Source organism: Protopterus annectens, chromosome 17.part0, assembly GCF_019279795.1.
Source record: "Protopterus annectens isolate FY-2018-M chromosome 17.part0, PAN1.0, whole genome shotgun sequence".
In the NCBI taxonomy this organism is placed as follows: Eukaryota; Metazoa; Chordata; order Ceratodontiformes; family Protopteridae; genus Protopterus; species Protopterus annectens.
Genome location: NC_056751.1, coordinates 790755628 through 790769598, shown reverse-complemented (window position 1 = coordinate 790769598; position 13971 = coordinate 790755628). Strand labels below are relative to the sequence as shown.

Here is a 13971-nt window from a genome sequence, read left to right as displayed (position 1 = left end):
CATATACAAATATGACCGTTTTCATAGTAGGAAATGGGGAAATCAGAAGATGAAAAATGAGACAGAAAAAACGTGGAACAGGATAATTGTTTCAAATATCTGGGAGGTGTGGTGGAGTAGGGAAATCTGAATGAGAAGGTCAAAGCTAGAATCAGTGGTGCTGCAGCCGACAGGAAAAAGGTGTGCGGGGTAGTGTGCAACATAAAAATACCAAAGAAGCTGAAAAGTAAGATGTATAAAACAGCGATGCATTCTTCTGTATGGTACAGAGCAACTGATGAAGCTTGAGGTGATGACGATGAAGGCCCTGAGACAGGCAATAGACCACACAATGTGGTAAAGACAAAGAAATAAGGACATCAGAGCTGAAAACAAAGTAGCTCCAACTGCAGAGAAGGTCAAGGAGAATAGACTGTGGTGGTTATATCAAATGGACAAGAAAACAGCAGACAACTGTGTACAGCAGATTTGGGAGAGACAGGAAGAAGACAAAAGGAGATGATGTCCAGCCAGGGGATGGATGGACTGTACCAGACAGGAAAAGTCAGGCATGACTGTCAAAGAAGTTAACAGAAAGTGAACAGCACTGAATTAAGAGGTGGCAAAAGTTGGCACAACCCAATAAGCCCATGTTAAATGGGGGAAAGCGGGATGATGAAGACGACTAGAAATACATTGGTCAAGCCTAGTACTATACGAGTAACTTTAGATGTGGTTTCACTCTGTAAAGCCATTACACAAAATAATGCACATGTTTAGACATTATCATAAGTCGGGTGTCTGCTCTGCATGTTACTGGAAATTGTTCTAAATTACTTTTTTTTTTTTTTTTTTTTTTAGCAATGAGGCTTTTCAACAAGTTAGAATAGTTGCTGTTATGACACTCATCTTCCCTAAGCTTGTTATGGCTTCTTGGGAGAAGCAATATGGCTCTCAATCTAATTTCAATTATTTTATTTTATGAAAAATGTACTGACAAAATTCAGTCCTCAATCCATCTTAAATAGATAAAAATATGAGCAATTTGAAATTCATTCTTGAATTTAATAAGGACATTAATATGTCAGTTTCCACCCTTAGACAGAAGGGTACATGTTCTTACAATTGCTGTAAACAGAGTAATTGTATTACTAATAATATTTACATTGTTAATCTGGTTACAGACAGCTATTGGGGGCCACGAGTCAGTTCCACGTAACAGTACTAACACTATACTATTGCTCAGTGTATCACATTTGGATTTTTACACTACTAAAATCCATACAACTTTTGGTACTAATAATATTTATATTGTTAATCTGGTTACAGACAGCTATTGGGGGCCAGGAGTCAGTTCCTCGTAACAGTACTAACACTATACTATTGCTCAGTGTATCACGTTTGGATTTTTACACTATTAAAATCCATACAGCTTTTGGAGACTAGAATTTCACAGCACTGCAAAATCAATGATAATCATAATACCTTATATTGACATAGTGGACGGTGTTACGTATTTTCAAGGGTTTTGAATTTCATGTGCCAGATGACATTTATGACAACATCAATGTGAGGTGACTTTAAAACATTAGAAAGACATAAGTCACCCTAGCGACTAAGGTTTGATGCATTCATGTTTCCTGGTTGAAATGAGTGTGCCTGTATTTGCTACCACAAGCTGTTTGACCAATAAAATGCTTATGAATTAATCACAAGTTTTCAGTTTTTACTAAATTGTTGAAAAAGTACCCGTGGTGGTGGTGGTGCTGCGGTAGCATTGTCGCCTCACACTGTCGGGTTCGATTTTCAGCTAGAGCGTCTTCTGCGTGGAGACATGCGTGAATGGATGTACCCTTCATTGAAGGTTGTGCGTCAGGGCTGGTAACTCGGCACGTAAAAATCAACTACCAATCATCAGCGGACTGGAGTGCCGCCTGTGGTGACCCCTAACTGGGAAAAGCCGAAAGACACAACAACAACAAAATTGTTTACAAAAAACATACCATTGGTCTGAGGATTTATACATTCAATGAATGAAAGCACTTATGTAGTGCTGTTAAGAAAGAACTGCTCTCCTGTTTGAACTAATCTCTTTGTGGCATGTTTAAATTTGTTTCACTTCACGAGGTGCAGACTTAATAGTTTTAAGTTTTTTGGGTTTTCAAAGTACAACATAACTATGACTTTTTATTTTTCTTTAACACTGTTTCTGAAGTGTAAGATTTGTTTACACATACCAGGCTCTTATCCCACACTTCTAGAGCAGAAAATGGTCCGTTCAATTTAAAAATATAGTTTTTATTAAAGGATATAAAACACAGAAAAAACCTCTATAAAAGCTGTCAAACAGAAAAGGTCATACTACTAAAGTGATAAACTGCATCCTTGCAGCCATCCATACAAAATGTCCCATCCCAAAGAACTCCCACAATGCTTTAAAATAAAATACAGATTACTACAGTAACTGATGAGGTGGAAACCTACTAACAAACATCTTCCCTCTTCAGACTTGCAAAATATACCAAATTAAAATTAAAATGTACTGCAGTTTTAAATATAATCATTTTGGCAATCAGAATGCAAGGAACAGAGGCAGTGCACGTGGAAAAGAGACTGACAGATTTAGAGATGGCCAGTCTAGCCCTGGCAGAACCTACTAGTAAAGACGTTCCCTAGCGGCAGTTATCTTTTATGAAAAGATTTCCTTCCTTCCTAATGTATATGAAGTAGATCAATCCTAATGCTTGTCTCATGCTCAGGCTAACAAGCATACCTCTCATCTGTCCAGAATTTCTCATATTTTTGGTCTGTTCCTCATAAAATTTTTGGTTTTCTGTCAAATCACTGAGGACGGAAGTCACTAAATAATGACATACATTTAAGTTTCACACTTTGTATGCTACTGCAAATTAATGTTAACACAAATCCCATAATTCTAGCAACTTTCTATGGTTGTAAAAGCAACACTTAAAATCTGTCCCTATTTTTGGGCTTTTGTTCCCACATTATTATAGGCTTTGTCCAGATTTTGTGTGCTAAAAGATTGAGAGGTATGCCAACAAGTAGAAGTAGTAAACACCAATTATACATAATAGTTTAGTTGTATTTTAAAAATCATGGGCAGCTGCCAGCATGGAGAATATATACCCCCCCCCAGAAAAAAAGTCTGACCTATTCAACTGAATGGACAATGAAGCTGAGAAGACAAAGTGAAAAATCACTTTTGTCCTACAAGAAAATGAAGTGACAGTGTAAGGAAACTACCTTCAAAGCTGGATCTGAGATCTCTGTTTCACTGGTAGGGAAGAACCAGAAAACACACAAGAAACTTGTTCTCATAACATGCCATGATACTAAAAAAGATTTAGTTTGCCTGACACATTTTGAAAGAACAAGCTGCTGGAAGAAACAGTCCTGCCTAAATATCTACTGCAAATAACCATGTGAAAGTTATATCACTCTTTTACACAAGACAAACTACATTCAGAGTACTCAGAACCTGTACAAGGGAGTGCATATACATACCACTTACCAATAGGAAGCCTGTGTGTGATAAAGTTCATATATTATGCCAGTAAAAAGCTGACTTTACTTGTTAACCAGATATGTGAAATGGGAGCACTGTGAATTACTTGCTGCCATGACCTGTCCTGCAAGGATACATTATATATTAACACAGTATGCTTACACAAATATATAGACAGAAAAAGAAATACAAAGGCTAAAGCAGTTAATTCAGCAAGCATATTTTGGAATAATACAGAAAATGGAATACCCAGTTGCTGTTGTAAAAAAAACAAACAAAAAAAAAAAAAAACAAGGACCGGAGGCAAACATGCAAACTCTACACAACCTAAAATCAGAGCTATGATCAAACCTTATACCTATAAGCCATCAATTTTAAAGACTGAGCTGCTTTACTGCATAAAAGACATGCTTGGATGTACACGGCCTGTTCCAGGTGAGAAGGTTTTGACAAGCACCTGAAGGTTTGGTTTGGGGCAGTTTAATCAAATGTCCAGTGTCTGTCTTTCTTTCCTTACTTCATTGATGAGGGGAACAGATGTGACTATCCTTGACACTGGAGTGGCCATTGTTACAGACCAATGGATAGCTCAGGAAGAAAAGGGAATTCAGCAGCTGTCAAGGAGAGCAAAGAATGACAAGGTGACTCTTAAGTGAAAGGCCAGTGCTGGGGAACCCACAGCACAGAGCTGCACTGTGGTGTATTACTTGTCAGCACAATGAACTTTGAATGCAAGGGGAACATTTCAAAAAAAATTCTCCGCTAATGCTAATACGAAAGTCTAGATTCCTGCTTGCACTCCAACTGTCTTGCTCCTTGCCAACAAAATTAATTTCAAATTCCTCTCCCAGGGGCAAGATCCCCAACCCACTGAGACATGCCTGGGCTACACTGGTCATGGTCAAGGGCTAATAGACAGACTATGGGGGTCGGGGGATAAGGCTAAGTGCAGACATAAGGATAAAGAAACTTGCTCTAAATAGTAGTTCATGTTCTAACAGTAATAACAATTCACCCAGGATTGCCGAATCTTGGTATAATACTTCTTCATCTCACAAGGAATGCAAGTTGAAACTCTGAAGGCAAACTAAATTGAGTTATTTCCATTATTAAAACTACATCAATCAGAACATGGGACTCAAATAAGCTGTGAGAGAAAGAATGACTTCATTATACCACACAGTATGTTTGAAATAATTTACTTAGCCCAGGTATAATAAACTATAGCCTGTGTCAGAATTTTGAGGAAAAAAACAAATACACAAACAAAATGTTCATTCAGAATGTGTCAGGCAAACTAAATCTGAAGTTCTGTTGTTTTCAGTAAGGTAATGAAGTTTATCCTTCACTTTTGGAAATGAGAGAGAGAGAGAGAGTGTGTGTGTGTGTGTGTGTGTGTGTGTGTGTGTGTGTGTGTGTGTGTGTGTGTGTGTGTGTGTGTGTGTGTGTGTGTGTGTGCTGTTAAAAAATAAAAAGGTGGGAAAAAAGAATCCCAAGTTCACTTCCTCCCTTTTACTTTACTGATAATATCAGCAGTATTTCTATTTAATGACTTTCCCTCTACCTCTTGCTTACTACTACCAGTGCTGGAACCCGCCAGCAGACAGTTTGGGATTAAACTCAGTGTAATTCCTTCAAACACATATGCATACTATACAGGTAAACACGTACTACATGGCCTGTGTGTGCGTGCATATATTTATACATATTAAACACACACACACACACACTCTACCGTTTTACCTCAGTAATACAAGACTAAGTTTTCATTAAAAGAGGTTAAACTGCAAAACAGTAATTTACATCAAAAACCTAGTTTCGAAGGTTGAAAACAATATTACAATTTGATACACAATTCACTGAATTTGTAGTTTCAGAAACAACTTTTAACAGTATTAAAATGGCATTTTTGCTAAAAGCAAACCTTTTAGTCTGAGATTACAAAAGGCAGCAATCTCTGAGAGCTGTTTAAAACTGTACAAGTAGAGAATTATAGGGGGAGCTATACTCCTTCAAAAAACAAGCAATATGTCCCAACCCTCAAGCTGCATGGTGTTTCTTTCAATGTCGTATCACTTGAAGGTAACTGTATAATTTGAAACATCATTAGTATAATTGTGCATATCCATTTTAATGGTGTTCTGAAAGCGTAATGCAGTAGTCAGTAACGCGGGTATTATTTCCTCTTTTGGTCTCAAATTTTTCCTCAAGCATCCACAGCTCTGATCCAGAACTTTTGTCAGTCTTGCACACCAGACACTCTTCAGATTCATGCTGCTGCATTTCTTGTAGCAAAGCTCCTTTTTTTAGAAGGGTTGCACAGATGAGAACACAAATCAAGTTATGCACTAGTGAGAGATTTGTACAGAATTTTTTTTTTTTTGGGGGGGGGGGTGCACGTGCTGCAATCCTCTAAAAGATAAATCATTGAGCAAAGTATCTCACTCAGCTATGCTACTGTGCTTCAAGGAGTACTGCAACAATCAGTAACATACTGTAGCAGTGCCCAAAACATAGTCAAGGAGGTGGAAAACATCAAAGTAGTCAATTCAGAATAGCTCAGACAAAACCCTTTATGTCCAGAAACACAATTTGGTTGATCATGTTTAATAAAGTTGTTCATTCCTTCCCAAATAATTACTTTAAAAATCTTACAACTTAAAACATTTTTGAAGAAAATTTGAGAAGCACACAATAATCTAAGGTAATAAGGCATAAACATCCCTCAAGGGAATTGTCACATTGTCTTTGAAAGGTCAAAGAGAACACACTACGATGGTTCAGCCGCATTTGCAGGAAAGCAGAAGAGGATTTGGGACAGACAGGAAGCAGGCAAGAGGAAACAAGGGTTTCCACCAAAGAGATGGCTTCATTGTGTGAGAGAAGATCTGTGGCAGTTAGGCATGAATTTTGAAGAAGGCATGAAAACGGCAATGAATTGAGAGAGATGGCAACAGCTGATGCAACACCCTGACCCAATGTAGAAAATGGGCATTGATGATAATGTCTTATCAGGAAATATGCAACTGCTGAACTACCTGGGATAAAGATCTGTTTCATGATGGGACAAGTCCTGCTTGATTTAAGTAAAAATAACTGCCCCGATAGAAAATCTAAAGTGCTAAGATGCCTAGCACACTGTCCATCTTTTTCCCCTTATTCTTCTGTTTTTAGGAAACACTAAGTATGGAAGAGAAATAACATCTGTCACAAAATTGGAACTGGCTTTTAAAGAAACTGTGTTGTTGAGAAGCTATACGGCTTGTTGAAAATGAATGCCTGTATTTCTAGTCTTCTAGATTACGTCATTGCTATCAGGCAGAATTCTATACCACAAAGGCACGGCCTTGTCAGTAAAGTTCTGAAGTGAACTTTCTTAGTATACTTGGAATTCATACAGATGAAAGATTATACCATGGTGGTCTCACATGCACAGTACTTTTTATGAACACTAACGGCTGTGAAGTAAAATGTGGATAGCAAGAGCAAGCAAACTGACAAGATTGCAACATGATTTTTAATGCATGAATATGCTAAAAAGACATCTCACTATACTCGGTATCCTACAGACTGCGAAGAAGTAATTCTGTGTCTGACATACAAGGCATTCTTTGACCCATTACTGATGGATTTACTGCATGTCAGCAAGTAAGAAATACTCGGTCTACAGATACAAACCTCTTCTGCAACATCAACAGAATGGTTTGAGGGACGGGTACATCTTGCAAGGATACCACTGTTCTGGACTAGATTCTTTATCCACACAAAGCAAAGTTCATCCCTGTCTATATTCAAGCGCAACTTATATCTATGGATAGGGAACAGAAAATATACTCCAGGACTGCCCCCTGTACTACTAATGGATACAGGCACCTTCTAAATCCTTTATCAAATGCACGTGTCCCTTTAAATTATCTATGGTCTGATCCCAGTTACTCTCATTAGGAAAAATACATAATTATCGACCATGGGATGGATAAGGCCAATCTCTAAACAAATGGGATAGGTTAATTTGAGCACAAAGGGAAATTGGCTAGGCTTAAAATGGCCCTCAAGGGCAGCTAGCCTTAGAACTTATCTATGAACCATGAGGCACAAAGAAAATGTAAATTCACAAAAAAATATCTGGCTGTGTGCATACACTAGATACAAGGTTTTATCTCTAGCCCAAAAAGAACATTTTGTGCCACTTGGTCACAGTTTGCATATAAATATTTTTGTGAAGCTGTTAATCAGAAGCTTAAGTATTACAAACTAAAAGAAAACATTGAATATTTATAACCTACTAGTGACGGTGAACAAAAAAGCAGGAAATGACTCCTCCTTGATTTGGAAAGAGCTCGAAGAAACTAAGGGCACATGCTGTCACTTTTGAAATTCAGTGATACTAAAAAAGGCATTAGTGAAAAAAACAAGTATACTGAGAGTCTTGAGGGCTTGAGCCAGGAAGTAATTAATAATTGCTGTTGTGAAACTTTGAGACAAACATAAGGTTATGAAGATAAAAAACAATATTAAACTCATCTGTATAAGATCTGATCCAGGGTTCACAGACTAATGTATGAAAGGACCACATTTCTTTTTTGAGCAGCTACCACAACACATTATTTTTAAATACAGCCCCATCTCAGACACATTATTTTCTTTCAAGTAAATGGTGATCACCTTCAGATCAGCAGTTTAATATTAACAGTGACTCTGGGCCAGTGCTGTACTGCTGTGCTAAAGGTACCAATATTTCTAATGGCACACAGCTGGTACACTTCCAGCTAATAAATTACACATACAACAGGGGGTTGCTACAAAGGATGTACCACCTGTGTACCAGGAACAACATTCAAAGCAGAGTTTGAATACAGATTACAAAAACCTTGAGAATCAGCCCATTTTGTGCATATAATACATATTCACACACAATCTTTTAGTGTAACAATAATCGTACCATTAAGAAACAGCTGCTGCTATGTCCTCAATACTACCAATCAAATACAACTGTCCTACTTAAAAGAAAGCAGCTCATGAACTATGACACAATGCAGTTGAAACTCAGAGACAGCAGCAGTGATATCACCTGTGCAGAATACTACAGAAATGCCTATAGCACAATACAAAGGAATTCCATGTGCAAGGGCTGATGAGATGACTCTTGCACATACAACTGGTCTTAGTGGCACACTTTCATTCTGTAGTTCTCATTAACCAAGAAGTCACACAAGACCACAGGCATAGCAGCAAAATTTGTCTTCTGACTTTCACAAAAATATATGGTGTAAACAGTTCTATCCCCACACCACTCTGCACAGAAAGCATTCATATCAATCCAAGCTATTAACAGCAAGATCAACTTGCATATAATAATGTTCTAAAACTGTAAGCAGTGTGCACAAAGAGACTGAAAATGTAGTGCTTCTGGGGAGGGGATATTTTTAAAATGACTGCTACACTTACACATACTGCAGATCCAGTTTATAAACTACCCAGAACTATAATATTACTGTGATGGACAAAATGCCATCTTCGTGAAGTTAGAACTTGGTTCACTAAAATGAGTTCATACAGTCCCCATATTACTTGCTTAATCCAATTCAGGGTTACAGAGTAGTCAGAATCTATCTTAGCACTCACTAAGTGCAAGGCAGTGAAACTTACTGGTGTTTCATCTAAACTATGAAGCTGACAAAAGAGACTATGACATAAGCTCCAACAAAGTCTGCGCAGCAACATAACAACAGTGTGTTACTTATGGAATAAATAAGACTCCAAATGAGACTACAGACTACTCTCACCTTCAAATGTGACGGCACAAATAAGGGTTCAGAGCACTATTACCTCCACTCCCCCAAGACGAATGCTGCAGACCTTCAAGCAACAATTACATAGTGTTGCAAATAATTTTCTTTGTCTGATTTCTACCCAAACCACTGTGTTGTTCTTCGCTCTTAAGAGTTCAACAAAAGCTTTCTTTTAATGTCCCTACTCAGAACATGTCTTCTTTCATTGGTTCCTTGTGGTAATATTGCTCCTCCCTTAGCCTGGTTGTCTCTCAGCACAGAAGCCCTGACCTTTGCATCTCCTGATTTATGCTCAGCAGGTGATTCTTGCTTCACCTCCCTGACAGGTACCTCCTTAACAGGCTGGATCTGTTCAATTCTGGATCTGGCAATAATAGTTCTACTTTCTTCATCCTTCTGCAGTATTGCAGAATCAGCCTTCCTTAGTGCCTCAGACTGCACCTTTATGCCTCTTTCACCTCCTTGGGAAAGGCTTTGCTGCATGGCTACATTTCTTGAATCCATCCTTTGTGCAGGACCCAAAAACTTGCCAGCAGCAGCAGCTGCTTGGGTAACTAGCAAACCCTTTTTCAGCAAATGACTTTGCAGCCTGGCTGGTGACTTTGGTAAAGCTGTATTAGAAACAGATTTATTTGTAGCAATAGCAACAATGACAGTTTCCGCTTTGTTTTTTGCCAAATTGTCTTCCACAGCTACAGAATTTAACTCCTCTGTTTCCCAGGATAGGGCTTTCTCTCGAAGTTCTTCCCAGTTCATCATATCAGGGGTCTTAAAATCCGGTAGCTCATCTGGTCCTCCTTGTTCACTTTTTGCTGGACCATTCTCAGCCACCTCACCTGCAGCAGATTCCGCAATCTGTTTTTGCTGAGCTACATTTTGACTGTGGTTTACTTTTCTGGGATCTGTACCAATATCCACAGTGATGTTGGTATACAGTGCTTCTACTACTTTGGAAAGCATGGTGTATGAAACTGAATTCATACCATCTTGGGACCACATCTGACGGGTCCGGACCAGAAGGTTAAATCTGTAGAAAAAAATGAAATAAAATCAAAGTCAGCGAATACATCAGTAAATAAGAGTGCATAAAGATAATAGAGATATATTGCTTTATATTTGTGCACAGGACAGAATAGTGTGTGGACTCCCCCTACACATTAGTGCAAATTATTGTATTACAGAGGTGCTGGCTCAACAGACTTGTATGTGTAAAGAAATGGACAAACTATGGTATGAATACAAGGTGGCGCAAATAGTACTAGACAATGAAGTTATCTTTTCATCTTCTAATGAGAAAATCACACTGTCTAGTAAAGCTTTCCTAAACTGTAATATATGTAAAGTACAGTTTTGTACCTACCATAAATGTAGATGTTCGAGTGTATTCACTGCTGCAGTCATTACATTTGGGTTATCCTGCCGTCAGGCGGTCCCGCTGTCGGCCAGAGTTCCAAAGTCTTGGTCCGGCATCAGTTGCTGTCGCCTCTTCCCTGACATCAGAGCACCAGGGGTATAAAAGATGCAGCCGACGCCATTTTCTTCAGTTTTTCTTGCCCCAGATGTCAGGTGCCCCCAAATAGGTAGGCAATACATATTGCTAATAAAACATGCATAAAAAATAAAAACAATACCTTCAGTTACAAGCAAATACACCACATAGGTTGTATAGGTTAGAAAGGTATAGATAGGTCCCAGCTAAGAAAGTGGGGATGGAGGGAGGGTAACCTGGACTGCAGCAGTGAATACACTCAAACATCTACATTTATGGTAGGTACAAAACTGTACTATGTTCGTGTTTCACTGCTGCAGTCACTGCACTTGGGTTGAATCCCAAAGCTGAGATTGGATGGCTGGGTCTATAAAGGATTCGGGGTGGCTATGAGGCCCTGCAGCACTGCAGTGGCAAAGCCAGCTCTGGATTTAGAGTAAAGAGGCAAGTGGTAATGCTTGGCAAAGGTGTGCACTGAACTCAAGTTGCAGCTTCCATAATATCCTTGGTAGGTACTCCTCTAAGGTAGGCTGCTGAAGTGGCTGTTGCCCTGGTAGAATGTGGCCTAATGTTGTTAGGTACAGTTTTTCCATGCTGTGTGTAGCAGAAATGGATACAGTGTCCAATCCACTTTGAAATGGTCTGCTTTGAAAAAGCCTTTTCCCTGAGATCCTGCAGCATATGCTACAAACAGTTGCTCAGTTTTCCTGAAAGCTTTTGTTTTGTCCAAGTAGAAGCGTAACTGGCTGTGTATGTCCAATGAGTGCAGAAGTCTCTCCCCTTTATTCTGGGGATTTGGATAAAATGTTGGCAAGTGAATAGTTTGGTTAAGAGCCACACTGGATACCATCTTTGGCATAAATGTAGGGTTTGTTCTTAAAGAAACCCTGTCTTGATGAAAAATGATGAAAGGTTCCACTGCCATTAGTGCCTGTAACTCAGACTCTTCGTGCTGAGGTTATTGCCAGAAGTACAGCAGTTTTCCATGACAAAAATTTCAGTTCTGCTGAATTGGCTGGCTCAAAAGGTGGTAAAGTAAGTTTTTCCAAGACAAAGTTGAGGTCCCAAGTTGGTGTTGGTGCTCTCTGGGGCGGTCTTATGTTTTTAGCCCCTCTGACGTATTGTCTTCGTAAAGATGAGAGTAAATAGGAGGATCCGTGTCGTAATGAGCAGAAATGGCAGAGGCGTGGATCTTAATAGATGAAAAGGATAGGCCGTTGTCCAGCATCTCAGTTAGGTAAAGTAGTATCTGAGGAATATTTGGAACAAGAGGGTCAATGCCTTGAGCCTGGTTCCAGGTGCAGAATCTCTTCCATTTTTCTGAATAAGATTTCCTGGTGCTGGGCCTCCTGGCCTCCAAAATGACACTCATAACAGCTTTAGAGAGAGTTGTTGACTGCTTGGCTAAGTGATCCGCCATGCCGCCAGATTTAAGGTTTTGAGCTGGCTGTGCAGGATTCGATTGTTTTGCTGAGTCAGAAGATGAGGTATTTGAGGTAAAATCCATGCTGAGCCTTGAGCCAAGTTCTTTAAGATTGGGTACCAGTGCTGGCGTGGCCATTCCGGGGCAATAAGGATCATTTTTGGCCTCTCTAGTCTGGCTTTTAGGAGTACCTTTGAAAGGAGAGGCAGTGGTGGGAAGGCATAAACTTTTAGTGTTTTCCAGCTGAATGAAAGAGCGTCCACTTTCCATGCTTGTGTGTGGAAAGTCCTTGTGCAGAATTTCTGCAGTTGGCAGTTCAGAGGGGAGGCAAAGAGATCTATGTCTGGGCACCCCCATTTCTGAGTTATTATGCTGAATACTTGTGGGTTTAATTTCCACTCGTGAGGATCCATGATGTTTCTGCTTAAGTCGTCTGCCAGAGTATTTTTCTTTCCTGGCAGAAATTGTGCTTGCAGATGAACTTGATAAGTCAGTGCTGTATTCCACAAAGTCATGGCTTGTCTGCAGAGGGGGGTAGGAGTGTGTGCCCCCTTGCTTGTTTATGTACCACATAACTGTGGTATTCTCCATCTTTAGTAATAGTTGTCCTGGATGCAGAAGGTCCTTGAAAGCTGTTAGGGCATTTTGTACAGCTAGCATCTCTTTTTGATTGATGCATTTGGTCTGCGGCCCACTTGCCCTGAACACATTTTCCTTCCATATGTGCTAGCCAGGCGTAATCCGATGCATCTGTTGTTAGTGTCTGCCTGGCTGTGGGTAAAGTGAAAGGCTGTCCCTTGTTGTGGTGACATGCCTGTGCCCACCATCGAAACTCCTGTTGTAGGCAGGGAATAAGTAGTATTATTGCTTCCAAACTGTGACAGTGTTGAGTCCAAACACGTTTTAGATACCACTGTAACTTCCTCATATGCAGTCTGGCATATGGTATTAGTAGTATGCAGGATGCCATGAATCCCAAAGCCTGCAGAATTTTTCTTGCAGGGAGTTGGGTTTATGTTGCCATGAACTGAAAGTACTGAGTCAGTTGTCTTTGCTTGTCTGGCGTGAGATAAGCCATCTGGCCAGTTGTATTTAAGCTTTCACCCAGGAATATTATCTCTTGTGAAGGCACTAGTTTTGACTTCTTTTTATTTATAGTGTATCCTAGGCCCATTAGTAATCTTTTTACATGCGCCAGATGAGTTAGTAGGATGTCCTTGCTCTCTGCTCGAATAAGGCAGTCGTCCAAGTAGGGATATATTTGAATTCTTTTTTGTCTGCAAAATGCAATTACTGGTGCCAGGCATTTTGTGAAAACCCTGGGCGCAGTAGACAAGCCAAAGGGCAGTGCAGAGAATTGGTAATGCATTGTGCCAGCTATGAATCTGAGGTATCTTCTGCAATTTTGTCTGATTGGGATATGCAGGTATGCCTCTTTGAGGTCCAAAGTAACAAGCCAAGCCTTCTTGCCCAGCATGGGAAGAAGTTGCTGTAGAGTCAACATTCTGAATTTCGGAACATCCAGGTAAGTATTTAGAAAAGATAGGTCCAGTATGGGTCTCCAGGCTTAGTCCTTTCTGGGGACCAAGAAAAGTCTTGAGTAAAATCCTTGTCCTTCTTCCTGTTGTGGCACTTTTTGAATAGCTCTCATGTCCATGAGGGCTGTAATTTGTTTTTGTGCCTCTGCCCATTGATTTTGTGGCAGGTCTGGCATTCCTTTTGGCCTTGGTAGAGTGTGAAAGTGGAACCTGTAACCTTGAGA

At 39.7% G+C, this 13971-nt stretch overlaps 1 protein-coding gene across 2 annotated transcripts in view; it reads right to left on the bottom strand.

The window, feature by feature from the left end:
- Positions 1-4955: 4955 nt before the first annotated feature.
- The window catches only part of LOC122791616 (beta-1,4-galactosyltransferase 3-like), a 1219943-nt gene continuing 1210927 nt past the window's right edge, over positions 4956-13971 (bottom strand). For both annotated transcript variants that reach the window (XM_044059417.1, XM_044059416.1), the window contains exon 8: positions 4956-10324. In XM_044059417.1, coding sequence (XP_043915352.1) covers positions 9445-10324 — 880 coding nt within the window. In that variant the 3' untranslated portion in view covers positions 4956-9444. The remainder of the gene's footprint in view (positions 10325-13971) is intronic.